The 17,965-nt window shown below is 39.3% G+C and overlaps 1 protein-coding gene across 15 annotated transcripts in view; it reads left to right on the top strand.

Annotated features, from left to right (window-relative positions):
* The window catches only part of Pfk (ATP-dependent 6-phosphofructokinase), a 122,914-nt gene that overhangs the window by 61,015 nt on the left and 43,934 nt on the right, over nucleotides 1-17,965 (top strand). For all 15 annotated transcript variants that reach the window (XM_070098592.1, XM_070098604.1, XM_070098593.1 and 12 more), the window contains 3 exons: nucleotides 123-275; nucleotides 6,863-7,052; nucleotides 10,652-10,862. In XM_070098592.1, the coding sequence (XP_069954693.1) occupies nucleotides 123-275; nucleotides 6,863-7,052; nucleotides 10,652-10,862 (554 nt within the window). The remainder of the gene's footprint in view (nucleotides 1-122; nucleotides 276-6,862; nucleotides 7,053-10,651; nucleotides 10,863-17,965) is intronic.

The raw sequence follows: 17,965 nt of genomic DNA, 5'->3' as shown, positions 1-17,965 counted from the left end.
GATGCTGTTTACTCTCTCTAGTCTGTGCCTATCCTATATACACTTTCTTTTTTCTTAAACCAGTTTCTTTGGTAGATAAATAAAGCTGGTGGTTATAACTATGAACTTTGTTTCTGTTACAGGGCATGAATGGCGCTGTCCGCGCAGTTGTGCGTATGGGATTGTATGTAGGAGCTAATGTATTTTTCATCAAAGAGGGTTATCAGGGCATGGTCGATGGTGGTGACAATATTGTTGAAGCTAACTGGTCATCTGTATCAGGAATTATCCACAAGGTATTGTATATAATAAGTAGCTATTCTGACTAAAGTACAGTGGACCCCCAGTTTACGATCAGCTCCCAATGTGACCAATTATGTAAGTGTATTTATGCAAGTGCGTTTGTATGTGTATGTTTGGGGGTCTGAAATGGACTAACCTAATTCACAATATTCCTTATGGGAACAAATTCGGTCAGTACTGGCACCTGAACATACTTCTGGAATGAAATAATATCGTAAACCGGGGGTCCACTGTATATTTCCAGCTCCTCACAACAGTGTGCTAACATACAAATACCAGGACTGGATTAAAGACCTGCAGGGCCTGAAGCTGAGGCTGTTATGGGCTTATGAGCTTACACTACATACTTGTATTCTTCTTTCTTTCTTTCAACAAACTGGCCGTATCCTACCGAGGACACTAGAATTCATAGTAATAAAAATTTGTGCAAATTCTAAATTTTTATTCTAATAAAATACTTACATTTTGCAATTTAGGGAACGGGTGGGGCTTGAACCCATGGCAAGAGAGTCCTAAAGCTCACAGGCCAGTGCGTTAACCACTTGGCCAGCTGGCTCTAATAAGATTCATCCAACTAGGTATATTTCTGTACAACATGGGGAGGTTAGCATGGGCTACCATTATAACCACAAATGCAGGTTTTTACAGACGAATCCCACACCAGTGTGGTCACAGTGGGGCCCTTGCTAACCTAGCTGGATGAATTTTGTTATAGCCAGCTGGCCCAGTGGTTAATGCGCTGGCCTGTGAGTTTTAGGACTTGCATACCATGGGTTCAAGCCTCACCCATTCCATAATTTGTTAGTAATCATGTTATTATGATGTCGTAAGTCATTAATATTTTACTTTTGAAAAATTGTACTTAAAAATTTTTTTGTCAGTCTTCTCCTTAATAGGGCCCTCCTGGGTACCTATTTAATGCTAGGTGAAGAAGGGCACATAGTGCAAGGAAGCATCCCCAGTGTGTCCAGGATTGAACCTGGGTCCTTTGCTTGTGAGTCATTAACCCTTAAACTGTCCAAACGTAGATCTACGTTTTTTCAGTATTTGAAAGTACGTAAAAAAAATAGATCTTTTCTTTATTTACCTTTGAAAAAGTGTAAAAAAAACTTTGATCTATGTTTTTTTTTTTTGTTATATTTGAAAATATGTAAAAAAAAACAGATCTACTTGGACAGTTTAACCCTTTGAGGGTCGACAGGCCCTCTCCGAAACTCGTTCTCAGAGTCGGCCAAATTTAAAAAAAAAAAAATTATTTTCTCTTATGAAAAGATAGAGAATCTTTTCCCGATCATAAAGACACCAAAAGTTTGAAATTTGATAGAAAACTTACGGAATTATGCTCTCGCAAAGTTAGCGGTCTCGGCGATGTTTACGCATCGGCGATTTTGCCCACTTTGAGCCCCATTTTCGGCCAATTTCACTGTACTAGTTGACAAAAAACATGAATATTTCGCTAGAACTCCATTTTTTTCTATCGAACGGGTGCAAGAAACCACCCATTTATGAAATTCAACTATCCAGTACAGTGGTCAGAATTTAGCAATTTTGCCAATTTCACACAAATTTCAAAAGATGCCAATTTCCGAATAGGGTCCAGAATAAACAAGAAAGACATTCCTGGCACTAAAATGACATTTCCTCTAGTCATTAGTCACGTCTCAAGGCCCCTCTTATATTCTTTTGCTTTCCACTTTGAATTTTTATTCTCACAAAAAATATAAGATTTACTGTTATGCAGACTACTGCATTAGTGTAAAAAATGGTATAAATATTATTGGTGCACTTGTGAAAGAATATTAGACTCACCAGTTGACGTGTATTGCACGCTTGGCACGATTTGTTTACTTTTGAAGTTTGGTAAAAATCAAACATTTCTGCTACTTTGAGCTCAATTTCAAGGCACCTTTCATTGTAAAACCAGTCAAAATCATCTCAATTTCTGTAAATAGTCTTCCATTCTATAAAATGAGACCAAGAAAACTAGAATACAACAATAAATACCATACGAAAATACACTGCAAAGTCGCTGATTTATTCCAAAAAAATGGTCAAAGTTTTTTTTTTCTCATTATGCACTGTGTGCTGCAGGATTTTTTTTAGACTGTGCACACTGACCACATAGACCCATTCTTTCATATGAAGGCCTACCAGCTTTCTCCCACTAGATTTGAGGCCGCTAGAATTTATGCGTACTAGTACGTCAAAAACCCCTACGCGTAAGACGTACTAGTAAGACCAAAACCCTCAAAGGGTTAAGGGTTAAGTTACATACCAGGAAAATAGCAACTACATGATGACATACACATAATTTTGAAGTCTGTTGTATATACATGCACCTATATTTTACTATTGGTAACAGAGCTGATTGCTTTGTAATATTATGTTACCAAAACTTGGCTACAGTAATCTGGCATAAAAGAGAAGACAAGAGGGCTTAACCCTTTGAGGGTCCAAGCTGTAGTTCTACACCTTGTCCACAGGGTCCAAAATTTTTCAAAAACAAAAAAATTATTTTTTTCTTATGAAATGGTCGAGAATTTTTTTCTGAAGGTAATAAAACAAGAAGTATGAAATTTGATGGAAAATTGACGAAATTACGCTATCGCAAATTTTACTGCATCAGCTATATTTATGCAACAGCGATTTTGCCCACTTCGACTCCTATGTTATGCCAATTACATTATTCCAGTCAACCAAATTCTTACTTATTTCACTAGTATCCCTTCTATTTTATCAATTGAGCACAAGAAGCTGCCCAGTCAATTATTTTAACTTCCTAATAAAGTGATCAGAGGTTGGTAATTTGGCCAGTTTCACACAAAGTTCAAAATATTCCAGTTTCAAAATAGGGTCCAGAATAAACCATGCAGGCATTTCTGACACTAAAATAACATTTCCTCTGTTTATTAGTTATGTTTCTAGGCTTTACATTTTGATGTTTTATTCACAAAAAGAATTTTTATTCACACCAAAAAATAGATTTACTATTATGCAATATTGTAATAATTGTATAAATATCAACACATTTGTGAACATACATTAGACCCACCAGTTGACGTGTATTGGACATTTAACGTCATTTGTTTACTCTTGAACGTTGGCAAAAATCTAAAATTTCTGCTACTTTGAGCTCAATTTCAAGCTATTTTCAGTACTAAATCCAATCAAAATTATCTCTATTTCTGTAATATATCTTCCATTATATCAAATGAGACCAAGAGACTGTGATTACAACCTTAAAAAAACATACAAAAATACACTGCAAAGTCGCTGTTTTAATCCAAAAACAAGATTTCAGTTTTTTTTTCTCATTATGCACTGTGTGATGCAGGATTTGTTTTATATGGTGTACACTTACCACATAGATCCATTCTCTCATATCTAGGCCCAAATTTACCGCTCACAGCTTATCTGAGTGAGCTGAGCTCATGGTGTGGAGCTACAGCTCGAACCCAGGCTTCAAAGCCGTGGAATTACAGGACAGACCCCCAAATGGTTAAAGCAGCCAAAGAACGAAATATAGGAAGCTAATAATATATTTTGATCTGTAATATTTACTCGTCAGCAGCAGAATACAAGGCACTTAAAGGTGAAATTATTTTTTGCCTGTTTTTTAGTTGATAGCAGAGTGGATCATATATAGTGGTGCCCCAGGGTCTAATGTGTGTCTCAGGGTTGTAAATAAAAGTTTGGAAGCATATATAGCAGAAACTTCAACATTAGGTGTTCCCAAAATATTAATATCAAGTAATTCTAACACAGTCATTCAGATTAAATTAATATCAAGGTAAAGATTATATGAATTTTAAAGGGTTTAGCAGTTTGGTAATACAGTGGTACCCCGAGTTTCTTACAGCTCCCAACTCGAACAATTATGTAAGTATATTATTGTAAGTGTTTTTGTAAGTGTATTTTTGGGGTCTGAAACAGACTAATCTAATTTACATTATTCCTTATGGGAACAAATTCATTCGGTAACGGCACTCAAACAACCTTCTGGAACAAATTATGGCCGAAACTACGGGTACTACTGTACAGTGGAACCTTGGTTTTCGTCTGTATGTAAAACTATAGTTATTCTCTATAATATGTATTTTTTGTTAATATTTCCCATAAGAAATAATGTAAATCCAATTAATCCGTTCCAGACACCCAAAAATTATTTTTTTTTTTATTTTTTTTTATTATCACACTGGCCGATTCCCACCAAGGCAGGGTGGCCCAAAAAAGAAAAACTTTCACCATCATTCACTCCATCACTGTCTTGCCAGAAGGGTGCTTTACACTACAGTTTTTAAACTGCAACATTAACACCCCTCCTTCAGAGTGCAGGCACTGTACTTCCCATCTCCAGGACTCAAGTCCGGCCTGCCGGTTTCCCTGAACCCCTTCATAAATGTTACTTTGCTCACACTCCAACAGCACGTCAAGTATTAAAAACCATTTGTCTCCATTCACTCCTATCAAACACGCTCACGCATACCTGCTGGAAGTCCAAACCCTTCGCACACAAAACCTCCTTTACCCCCTCCCTCCAACCTTTCCTAGGCCGACCCCTACCCCGCCTTCCTTCCACTACAGACTGATACACTCTTGAAGTCATTCTGTTTCGCTCCATTCTCTCTACATGTCCAAACCACCTCAACAACCCTTCCTCAGCCCTCTGGACAACAGTTTTGGTAATCCTGCACCTCCTCCTAACTTCCAAACTACGAATTCTCTGCATTATATTCACACCACACATTGCCCTCAGACATGACATCTCCACTGCCTCCAGCCTTCTCCTCGCTGCAACATTCATCACCCATGCTTCACACCCATATAAGAGTGTTGGTAAAAGTATACTCTCATACATTCCCCTCTTTGCCTCCAAGAACAAAGTTCTTTGTCTCCACAGACTCCTAAGTGCACCACTCACCCTTTTCCCCTCATCAATTCTATGATTTACCTCATCTTTCATAAACCCATCCGCTGACACGTCCACTCCCAAATATCTGAATACATTCACCTCCTCCATACCCTCTCCCTCCAGTCTGATATCCAATCATTCATCACCTAATCTTTTTGTTATCCTCATAACCTTACTCTTTCCTGTATTCAGTTTTAATTTTCTTCTTTTGCATACCCTACCAAATTCATCCACCAATCTCTGCAACTTCTCTTCAGAATCTCCAAAGAGCACAGTGTCATCAGCAAAGAGCAACTGTGACAACTCCCACTTTATGTGTGATTCTTTATCTTTTAACTCCACAACTCTTGCCAAGACCCTCGCATTTACTTCTCTTACAACCCCATCTATAAATATGTTAAACAACCACGGTGACATCACACATCCTTGTCTAAGGCCTACTTTTACTGGGAAGTAATTTCCCTCTTTCCTACATACTCTAACTTGAGCCTCACTATCCTCGTAAAAACTCTTCACTGCTTTCAGTAACCTACCCCCTACACCATACACTTGCAACATCTGCCACATTGCCCCCCTATCCACCCTGTCATACGCCTTTTCCAAATCCATAAATGCCACAAAGACCTCTTTAGCCTTATCTAAATACTGTTCACTTATGTGTTTCACTGTAAACACCTGGTCCACACACCCCCTACCTTTCCTAAAGCCTCCTTGTTCATCTGCTATCCAATTCTCCGTCTTACTCTTAATTCTTTCAATAATAACTCTACCATACACTTTACCAGGTACACTCAACAAACTTATCCCCCTATAATTTTTGCACTCTCTTTTGTCCCCTTTGCCTTTATACAAAGGAACTATGCATGCTCTTTGCCAATCCCTAGGTACCTTACCCTCTTCCATACATTTATCAATCCCGGCTGCCTTACCCCCTTTCATTTTACCTACTGCCTCACGAACTTCCCCCACACTCACAACTGGCTCTTCCTCACTCCTACAAGATGTTATTCCTCCTTGCCCTATACACGAAATCACAGCTTCCCTATCTTCATCAACATTTAACAATTCTTCAAAATATTCCCTCCATCTTCCCAATACCTCTAACTCTCCATTTAATAACTCTCCTCTCCTATTTTTAACTGACAAATCCATTTGTTCTCTAGGCTTCCTTAACTTGTTAATCTCACTCCAAAACTTTTTCTTATTTTCAACAAAATTTGTTGATAACATCTCACCCACTCTCTCATTTGCTCTCTTTTTACATTGCTTCACCACTCTCTTAACCTCTCTCTTTTTCTCCATATACTCTTCCCTCCTTGCATCACTTCTACTTTGTAAAAACTTCTCATATGCTAACTTTTTCTCCCTTACTACTCTCTCTACATCATCATTCCACCAATCGCTCCTCTTCCCTCCCGCACCCACCTTCCTGTAACCACAAACAAAAAATACATTTTATAGAGAATAACTATAGTTTTATATACAGACTGAGGTTCCACTGTGTTGAAGGAAATGGGTTTACCATGGCTAATCTGGAGCTAATTAAGGTGAGAATAATTTGAGCCAAGAATAATTAAAATTTTAAAAGATTAGTAAATGTAATTAGTAAATGTGTAATTTCTGTAAATTTCTTGCTCTATTTTGAAAATCTTGATTTTGTTTTTCTAGGGTGGCACAGTAATTGGTTCAGCTCGGTGCAAGGCATTCCGTGATCGTGAAGGGCGCACGAAGGCTGCCAAAAACCTGGTTAAACGTGGCATTACAAACCTGGTGGTGATTGGAGGAGATGGTTCCCTTACTGGAGCAAATCTCTTTAGGCAGGACTGGCCAGCACTGCTTCAGCTGCTTGTCAAGAAAGGTAAATATTAAGGAATTCAACATATGAGGTGCTATCAAAAAGTTACTGGACTCAAATTTTCATGCGCTTCCTGGGTGAAATATGGTGGTGGCATAGACACATGGTGGGGACATTTTCTCCATTTTTTAAATTTATACTAAGGTGAAGCTACTGTTTTGAGCTTACTCTGTAGCAGACTACTGCCTTGGTGACTTTGAAACACACACAATGTACATATTCTTGGGCAGGGGCAGGAGTGGTGGGCCTTACAGACGTGGGTGTTTGGCAATCCTTTAGCCCTTTAACTGTGTCTAATGTACTAGTACTCACTGCTGTTGCTGATTAGTGATCATTTTTCACCAGATTCAGCACACCATAAAATTGTAAGTTTTTAACAGATTTTACTCATCATAGTCTTGTTCAATTCAGAAGGACATCCCCTTATCTAACTGTAAGAAAATTTTTTTTTTTTTTTTTCAAAATCTTCCCACAATTAAAGGGTTAACAGGAATCGTTGCTATGAGATACTTTGTGTATGGAGGATTGGGCATACACAATGCCTTACCAATAGCAACCTGCTTGTGGATGGTCTTGCCCCTTTCTTGTATGATTTATTGTATGCTTCTTACTGTAGAGTACATTTCGACTGTTTGCCAAAGTTTGGCCTTTTTACCTAAGTTGTAGTTTTTACAATTACCAAAGTGATTAGGAACTTTTGAGAGCTTTTATATTTGTGAAGGGATTCAGGAAAACCGGTAAGCTGGACTTGAGTCCTGGAGGTGGGAAGTACAATGCCTGCACTTTAAAGGAAGGATTTGGGATACTGGCTGTTTGGAGTGACATCTAAACTGTTATATCCAAGTATCTCTGCAAAGACAGTGATTATGTGTGAATGATGGTGAAAGTATTTCTTCTCTTATTTGGGTCACCCTGCCTCGGTGGGAGACGGCCAACGTGTTAAAAAAAAAACAACAGATAGATAAAGTTGTATTGTCACAGATGTTCATTACAAATATATATTTTGCTAACTTTGAACATTTTCAAATGCTAAGATCAACATCACAACCTAAAATGATGACTGTATTACTAAGAATGGTATCAGGATTTTTCCTGTTTTTAAAATGAACCTTACATCTTCAAGGAATGAGTGTAATAATGACTAGATTTTTATTAAGTATACATAGAAATATTTTTTTTTTTTTTTTTTTATTATCACACTGGCCAATTCCCACCAAGGCAGGGTGGCCCGAAAAGGAAAAACTTTCACCATCATTCACTCCGTCACTGTCTTGCCAGAAGGGTGCTTTACACTACAGTTTTTAAACTGCAACATTAACACCCCTCCTTCAGAGTGCAGGCACTGTACTTCCCATCTCCAGGACTCAAGTCCGGCCTGCCGGTTTCCCTGAACCACTTCATAAATGTTACTTTGCTCACACTCCAACAGCACGTCAAGTATTAAAAACCATTTGTCTCCATTCACTCCTATCAAACACGCTCACGCATGCCTGCTGGAAGTCCAAGCCCCTCGCACACAAAACCTCCTTTACCCCCCTCTCTCCAACCTTTCCTAGGCCGACCCCTACCCCGCCTTCCTTCCACTACAGACTGATACACTCTTGAAGTCATTCTGTTTCGCTCCATTCTCTCTACATGTCCGAACCACCTCAACAACCCTTCCTCAGCCCTCTGGACAACAGTTTTGGTAATCCCGCACCTCCTCCTAACTTCCAAACTACGAATTCTCTGCATTATATTCACACCACACATTGCCCTCAGACATGACATCTCCACTGCCTCCAGCCTTCTCCTCGCTGCAACATTCATCACCCATGCTTCACACCCATATAAGAGCGTTGGTAAAACTATACTCTCATACATTCCCCTCTTTGCCTCCAAGGACAAAGTTCTTTGTCTCCACAGACTCCTAAGTGCACCACTCACTCTTTTCCCCTCATCAATTCTATGATTCACCTCATCTTTCATAGACCCATCCGCTGACACGTCCACTCCCAAATATCTGAATACATTCACCTCCTCCATACTCTCTCCCTCCAATCTGATATTCAATCTTTCATCACCTAATCTTTTTTTTTATTTTTTATTATCACACCGGCCGATTCCCACCAAGGCAGGGTGGCCCGAAAAAGAAAAACTTTCACCATCATTCACTCCATCACTGTCTTGCCAGAAGGGTGCTTTACACTACAGTTTTTAAACTGCAACATTAACACCCCTCCTTCAGAGTGCAGGCACTGTACTTCCCATCTCCAGGACTCAAGTCCGGCCTGCCGGTTTCCCTGAATCCCTTCATAAATGTTACTTTGCTCACACTCCAACAGCACGTCAAGTATTAAAAACCATTTGTCTCCATTCACTCCTATCCTCATAACCTTACTCTTTCCTGTATTCACCTTTAATTTTCTTCTTTTGCACACCCTACCAAATTCATCCACCAATCTCTGCAACTTCTCTTCAGAATCTCCCAAGAGCACAGTGTCATCAGCAAAGAGCAGCTGTGACAACTCCCACTTTGTGTGTGATTCTTTATCTTTTAACTCCACGCCTCTTGCCAAGACCCTCGCATTTACTTCTCTTACAACCCCATCTATAAATATATTAAACAACCACGGTGACATCACATATCCTTGTCTAAGGCCTACTTTTACTGGGAAATAATTTCCCTCTTTCCTACATACTCTAACTTGAGCCTCACTATCCTCGTAAAAACTCTTCACTGCTTTCAGTAACCTACCTCCTACACCATACACTTGCAACATCTGCCACATTGCCCCCCTATCCACCCTGTCATACGCCTTTTCCAAATCCATAAATGCCACAAAGACCTCTTTAGCCTTATCTAAATACTGTTCACTTATATGTTTCACTGTAAACACCTGGTCCACACACCCCCTATCTTTCCTAAAGCCTCCTTGTTCATCTGCTATCCTATTCTCCGTCTTACTCTTAATTCTTTCAATAATAACTCTACCATACACTTTACCAGGTATACTCAGCAGACTTATCCCCCTATAATTTTTGCACTCTCTTTTATCCCCTTTGCCTTTATACAAAGGAACTATGCATGCTCTCTGCCAATCCCTAGGTACCTTACCCTCTTCCATACATTTATCAATCCCAGCTGCCTTACCCCCTTTCATTTTACCTACTGCCTTACGAACTTCCCCCACACTCACAACTGGCTCTTCCTCACTCCTACAAGATGTTATTCCTCCTTGCCCTATACACGAAATCACAGCTTCCCTATCTTCATCAACATTTAACAATTCTTCAAAATATTCCCTCCATCTTCCCAATACCTCTTAACTCTCCATTTAATAACTCTCCTCTCCTATTTTTAACTGACAAATCCATTTGTTCTCTAGGCTTCCTTAACTTGTTAATCTCACTCCAAAACTTTTTCTTATTTTCAACAAAATTTGTTGATAACATCTCACCCACTCTCTCATTTGCTCTCTTTTTACATTGCTTCACCACTCTCTTAACCTCTCTCTTTTTCTCCATATACTCTTCCCTCCTTGCATCACTTCTACTTTGTAAAATAAAGTCTTGAAATTTTAGATTTGTTAAGTCATCCCAACACTTTTAAATCTCTGCAGGAGAAATTACAGAAGAAGAGCAGAAAACGTATTCTCACCTTAATATTGTCGGCATGGTTGGGTCCATTGATAATGACTTCTGTGGAACTGACATGACCATTGGCACTGACTCTGCCCTTCATAGGATAATTGAGGCAGTGGATGCCATTGCTTCAACTGCATACTCTCATCAACGATGCTTCATCCTGGAAGTCATGGGTAGACACTGTGGGTAAGTGATACCTATGACTGTGATATTTTATGATGTGTATATATAAAATATGTTGAGAAGATTACTTAATGCTCTTATGAGCAGTATGGTTAAGTGACTTTTAAGGTATAGTACAGTACAGTAGGGCCCCCCCTTATATGGCAGGTTAGGGTCCAGGCTATCGCCGTAAAGCGGAAATCGCTGTAAAGTGGAACACCCTTTTTTTTTTCACTTGTAAATGCATATAAATATTACTAGATAACAGGTTTACACTAACACGCATTAAGTTAGCAATATAACTAGGCATTAAAAAAAAATAATAAAAAAGTAAAATACACATATAGTACTCATTACTTACCTTGAAATATTTGTAGTCTTAATCTAGGGTGAGATGAGTAGTATTTATTGTAAGAAATCAAGTGTGGTATGTATGGTAGCCAGCCAGGCTACCATACCAAGCCAACCCACCCACACATAATATTCTATGACATTTAAGCATGGAAGAGCAATAAAATGCATATACAGTTCACTCATTACTTACCTTAAAATATTTGCAGTCTTAATGTAGGGTCAGAGGTGCGTAAACGAGATAAAACGAATAAATGAGAGAGAGAGAGAGAGAGAGAGAATGAGTACATGAGAGAGGACACTCATGAGTTATGTAAACAAACCAGGCATACGTGAGTTTTGTAAACAAACCAGGCGAACACATCTGGTTTGTGTACAAGTTAGTGTGTACAAGTTGTCTCTGTTGATATGGTAGAATAAATGAAGAGGAACACTCCCATTCTCATGTAACACCATTTTTAGAAGAAATGACGCTCTGAGTGAAGGCATACGAAAGGAATAATTTTCTACAATTACGCCCGGTAACACATTTTCTCTTAGGTTGGACTAGAGAAAATGTTATTGTTGCCATCACTTGTAGAAGTTGTCTGGCTACCACATCTCATAATTGTTTATTTATTCTACTGTGAGGTGTATTTATCTTTATATGTTACGTATCGTGTTTATTATGTAATTTTGAAAAAGTATCATAGCTGGATTAATGAAAATGCGTATATTAACGTAATATACAACATTTAAAGAGACTCGGTGATTATTATTGAGTGTTATTATTATCATTACTAATATGGCATCACTCATACAAGTCATCTGGCTACCACATCTCATATTTGTGTTTATTTATTCTACTGTGGGGTGTATTTATCATCTTTATGTATTATGTATCATGTTTATTATATAATTTGGAAAAAATTTCATAAATGGATTAATGAAAATATGTATATTATGTAAAATACAACATTTAATGAGACTCGGTGATTATTATTGAATACAGTGGACCCCCGCATACCATTGGCCTTACATAACGTTAAATCCGCATACTGATACATTTTATCGCTAAGATTTTGCCTCGCATACCGCTAAAAAACCCGCTCAACGCTGTTCGTCCGAGATGCGTCTAATGTGCGGCCTGAGCCAGCCTCACATGTTCCGCCGGTGGCATTGTTTACCAGCCAGCCTCCGCGGTAACATCCAAGCATACAATCGGAACATTTCGTATTATTACAGTGTTTTTGGTGATTTTATCTGCAAAATAAGTGACCATGGGCCCCAAGAAAGTTTCTAGTGCCAACCCTACAGCAATAAGGGTGAGAATTACTATAGAGATGAAGAAAGAGATCATTGATAAGTATGAAAGTAGAGTGCGTGTCTCCGAGCTGGCCAGGTTGTATAATAAACCCCAATCAACCATCGCTACTATTGTGGGCAACAAAATGGCAATCAAGGAAGCTGTTCTTGCCAAAGGTTCAACTGTGTTTTTGAAACAGAGATCGCAAGTGATGGAAGATGTTGAGAGACTCTTATTGGTATGGATAAATGAAAAACAGATAGCAGGAGATAGCATCTCTCAAGTGATCATAAGTGAAAAGGCTAGGAAGTTGCATCAGGATTTAATTAAAAAAATGCCTGCAACTAGTGATGATGTGAGTGAATTTAAGGCCAGCAAAGGTTGGTTTGAGAGATTTAAGATAAGTGTGATAAGGCATGGTGAGGCTGCCAGTTCGGACCACAAAGCAGCTGAAAAATATGTGCAGGAATTCAAGGAGTACATAGACAGTGAAGGACTGAAACCTGAACAAGTGTTTAATTGTGATGAAACAGGCCTGTTTTGGAAGAAAATGCCAAAGCAGGACCTACATTACTCAGGAGGAAAAGGCACTCCCAGGACATAAGCCTATGATAGACAGGCTTACTCTGTTGATGTGTTCCAATGCTAGTGGTGATTGCAAAGTGAAGCCTTTATTAGTGTATCACTCAGAAACTCCCAGAGCGTTCAGGCAAAAAGAATATCCTCAAGGCTAATTTGTGTGTGCTGTGGAGGGCAAACAGTAAGGCATGGGTCACTAGGGACTTTTTCTATGACTGGTTACACCATGCATTTGCCCCCAATGTGAAAGATTACCTAACTGAAAAGAAATTAGACCTTAAGTGCCTCCTGGTGTTAGACAATGCCCCTGGTCATCCTACAGACGTGGCAGAGCGACTTTATGGGGACATGAGCTTCATTAAGGTGAAGTTTTTGCCTCCTAATACCACTCCTCTCCTGCAGCCCATGGACCAGCAGGTTATTGCAAACTTCAAAAAACTGTACACAAAAGCTCTGTTTGAAAGGTGCTTTGTAGTGACCTCAGAAACTCAACTGACTCTAAGAGAGTTTTGGAGAGAGCACTTTAATATCCTCAATTGTGTAAACCTTATAGGTAAGGCTTGGGAGGGAGTGACTAAGAGGACCTTGAACTCTGCTTGGAAGAAACTGTGGCCAGAATGTGTAGACCAAAGGGATTTTGAAGGGTTTCAAGCTAACCCTGAGAGGAGTATGCCAGTTGAGGAATCCATTGTGGCATTGGGAAAGTCCTTGGGGTTGGAGGTTAGTGGGGATGATGTGGAAGAGTTGGTGGAGGAGGACAATGAAGAACTAACCACTGATGAGCTGCTAGATCAACTTCAACAGCAAGAGGCCAGACCTGAGGAAACTGGTTCAGAGGAGGGGAGAGAGAAATTGATGAAGTTGCCTACTACAAAGATTAAGGAAATCTGTGCAATGTGGCTGAAAGTGCAAACCTTTATGGATGAAAATCACCCTCACACAGCTATTGCAAGCCGTGCTGGTGACTATTACACTGATAATGTTGTGAAACACTTTAGGGAAGTCATAAAGGAACGAGAGGTACAGGCCACTATGGACAGATATGTTGTGCGGCAGAAGTCCAGTGACTCTGAAGCTGGTTGCTAGTGGCATTAAAAGAAGAAGGGAAGTAACCCCAGAAAAGGACTTGACACCTCAAGTCTTAATGGAAGGGGATTCCCCTTCTAAACACTAAGACTCTCTCCTCCTCCCATCCCATCAATCATCACCAGATCTTCAATAAAGGTAAGTGTCATGTAATTGTGCATGCCTTTTTCAGTTTGTGTGTATTAAAATTAATATTTCATGTGGTAAAAATTTTTTTTTTCATACTTTGGGGTGTCTTGCACGGATTAATTTGATTTCCATTATTTCTTATGGGGAAAATTCTTTCGCATAACAATGAGCTCTCAAGAATGGATTAATATCGTTATGCGGGGATCCACTGTATTATTATCATTACTAAAATGGTATCTCGAGACATAAGACACACTTACTGATTTTTTAATGTGTACCTGCATGCCAGCACAGTGTGTTAAGTTTATTTAGGTACAGGTATACATAAGTATAATTATCAGAGTATACGTATATAAAATATGAAATAACTTTTAAAAACACTTGAAATTTTGGAGTTTACAGACATAATGGAGAGACGTAGTGCTTATGGAGCTCACGGAGAGTGTAAACAAACCAGGTGGGGCGCGGTGACCGTATTAGAAAGTCGGGTGGGGGAGCTGTATAGAGAGTTTTGGTCATAATTTGAAATGTCCTTATTAGCGGAACACTGTAAAGCAAAACGCCATAAAGCAGGGCTCTACTGTCTATGTTGATAAATTTTTTTATTTATTATCACACCGGCCGATTCCCACCAAGGCAGGGTGGCCCGAAAAAGAAAAACTTTCACCATCATTCACTCCATCACTGTCTTGCCAGAAGGGTGCTTTACACTACAGTTTTTAAACTGCAACATTAACACCCCTCCTTCAGAGTGCAGGCACTGTACTTCCCATCTCCAGAACTCAAGTCCGGCCTGCCGGTTTCCCTGAATCCCTTCATAAATGTTACTTTGCTCACACTCCAACAGCACGTCAAGTATTAAAAACCATTTGTCTCCATTCACTCCTATCAAACACGCTCACGCATGCCTGCTGGAAGTCCAAGCCCCTCGCACACAAAACCTCCTTTACCCCCTCCCTCCAACCCTTCCTAGGCCGACCCCTACCCCGCCTTCCTTCCACTACAGACTGATACACTCTTGAAGTCATTCTGTTTCGCTCCATTCTCTCTACATGTCCGAACCACCTCAACAACCCTTCCTCAGCCCTCTGGACAACAGTTTTGGTAATCCCGCACCTCCTCCTAACTTCCAAACTACTAATTCTCTGCATTATATTCACACCACACATTGCCCTCAGACATGACATCTCCACTGCCTCCAGCCTTCTCCTCGCTGCAACATTCATCACCCACGCTTCACACCCATATAAGAGCGTTGGTAAAACTATACTCTCATACATTCCCCTCTTTGCCTCCAAGGACAAAGTTCTTTGTCTCCAAAGACTCCTAAGTGCACCACTCACTCTTTTTCCCTCATCAATTCTATGATTCACCTCATCTTTCATAGACCCATCCGCTGACACGTCCACTCCCAAATATCTGAATACGTTCACCTCCTCCATACTCTCTCCCTCCAATCTGATATTCAATCTTCATCACCTAATCTTTTTGTTATCCTCATAACCTTACTCTTTCCTGTATTCACCTTTAATTTTCTTCTTTTGCACACCCTACCAAATTCATCCACCAATCTCTGCAACTTCTCTTCAGAATCTCCCAAGAGCACAGTGTCATCAGCAAAGAGCAGCTGTGACAACTCCCACTTTGTGTGTGATTCTTTATCTTTTAACTCCACGCCTCTTGCCAAGACCCTCGCATTTACTTCTCTTACAACCCCATCTATAAATATATTAAACAACCACGGTGACATCACACATCCTTGTCTAAGGCCTACTTTTACTGGGAAAAAATTTCCCTCTTTCCTACATACTCTAACTTGAGCCTCACTATCCTCGTAAAAACTCTTCACTGCTTTCAGTAACCTACCTCCTACACCATACACTTGCAACATCTGCCACATTGCCCCCCTATCCACCCTGTCATACGCCTTTTCCAAATCCATAAATGCCACAAAGACCTCTTTAGCCTTATCTAAATACTGTTCACTTATATGTTTCACTGTAAACACCTGGTCCACACACCCCCTACCTTTCCTAAAGCCTCCTTGTTCATCTGCTATCCTATTCTCCGTCTTACTCTTAATTCTTTCAATTATAACTCTACCATACACTTTACCAGGTACACTCAACAGACTTATCCCCCTATAATTTTTGCACTCTCTTTTATCCCCTTTGCCTTTATACAAAGGAACTATGCATGCTCTCTGCCAATCCCTAGGTACCTTACCCTCTTCCATACATTTATTAAATAATTGCACCAACCACTCCAAAACTATATCCCCACCTGCTTTTAACATTTCTATCTTTATCCCATCAATCCCGGCTGCCTTACCCCCTTTCATTTTACCTACTGCCTCACGAACTTCCCCCACACTCACAACTGGCTCTTCCTCACTCCTACAAGATGTTATTCCTCCTTGCCCTATACACGAAATCACAGCTTCCCTATCTTCATCAACATTTAACAATTCCTCAAAATATTCCTTCCATCTTCCCAATACCTCTAACTCTCCATTTAATAACTCTCCTCTCCTATTTTTAACTGACAAATCAATTTGTTCTCTAGGCTTTCTTAACTTGTTAATCTCACTCCAAAACTTTTTCTTATTTTCAACAAAATTTGTTGATAACATCTCACCCACTCTCTCATTTGCTCTCTTTTTACATTGCTTCACCACTCTCTTAACCTCTCTCTTTTTCTCCATATACTCTTCCCTCCTTGCATCACTTCTACTTTGTAAAAACTTCTCATATGCTAACTTTTTCTCCCTTACTACTCTCTTTACATCATCATTCTTCAGTTAAAGATTGTTCAATGAGTGCCTTAAGATGGTGTAGACTATGTTCTCAGGAGTGGCCTTGGATAAGCACTGTCATCAGGTTTCCAACTTATTTGTGGGTTTGGAGGTAGTGTTGGAGTTGAAGTGAAATAGAAAAGTATATTTCCCCTCACTTGATTAGATCAGCTTATACTCTGGAAGCTAAACTCAATGAAAACCTGTAACTGTTGATTTTTTTTTTTAGGAGCTTGCATCAAGATTTACAAGGTAGTACATTGATGTTGGTGAAGGGCTCTTGATCCTAGGAATTACAGCTACCCTCTCTTTTCTTGGACCAAACCATTACTTCCCATCCTCCAGGTGCTGTATGATCACTATGAGTTTGGCACTTCCCACAAATATAATAATCTTATGGTGCGGAATTCTGCTTTGACCCAGAACTCTTAACTGGAGCCTGATATTATAAAAACCAAATTGGAATACAGTTGAACCCACAGATTCGTGAGGGTTATGTTCCTAGAGGTCTCATGAATCTGATTTTTTGAATTAAATAAAATCCTTTCTGTATAATAAATTATCTTTAAATTTGGACTCATTTTCTGCCTCAAGGACCATATTTATTTAAATAAAATATTACTCTATTCTCAATAATACTGGCATTCATAAAAAAGAATATTAAGAAAGTTCATAGTGTGAGGAATACCACTGAGTATATATTGAACAAAATCCTATTATTAGTTTTCAATTTAGGGGTCGTCTCCTGAGTGAAAATAAAAAACAGTTGAAAGGCAAATATTGAATCTATTTGTGAAATGCTCTTCAGAAAAAAGTTGTATAATCAAATCTCACAAATTACAAAGTTCATGAATACTGAGTTGTACTGTACTCTCTGATCAAAGTGTAATCAAAAGGTAATAG

The sequence above is a fragment of the Cherax quadricarinatus genome, chromosome 63 (assembly GCF_038502225.1).
Source record: "Cherax quadricarinatus isolate ZL_2023a chromosome 63, ASM3850222v1, whole genome shotgun sequence".
In the NCBI taxonomy this organism is placed as follows: Eukaryota; Metazoa; Arthropoda; class Malacostraca; order Decapoda; family Parastacidae; genus Cherax; species Cherax quadricarinatus.
The sequence above is the reverse complement of the archived record's forward strand: the minus strand, read 5'-3'. Positions and strand labels throughout refer to the sequence as shown.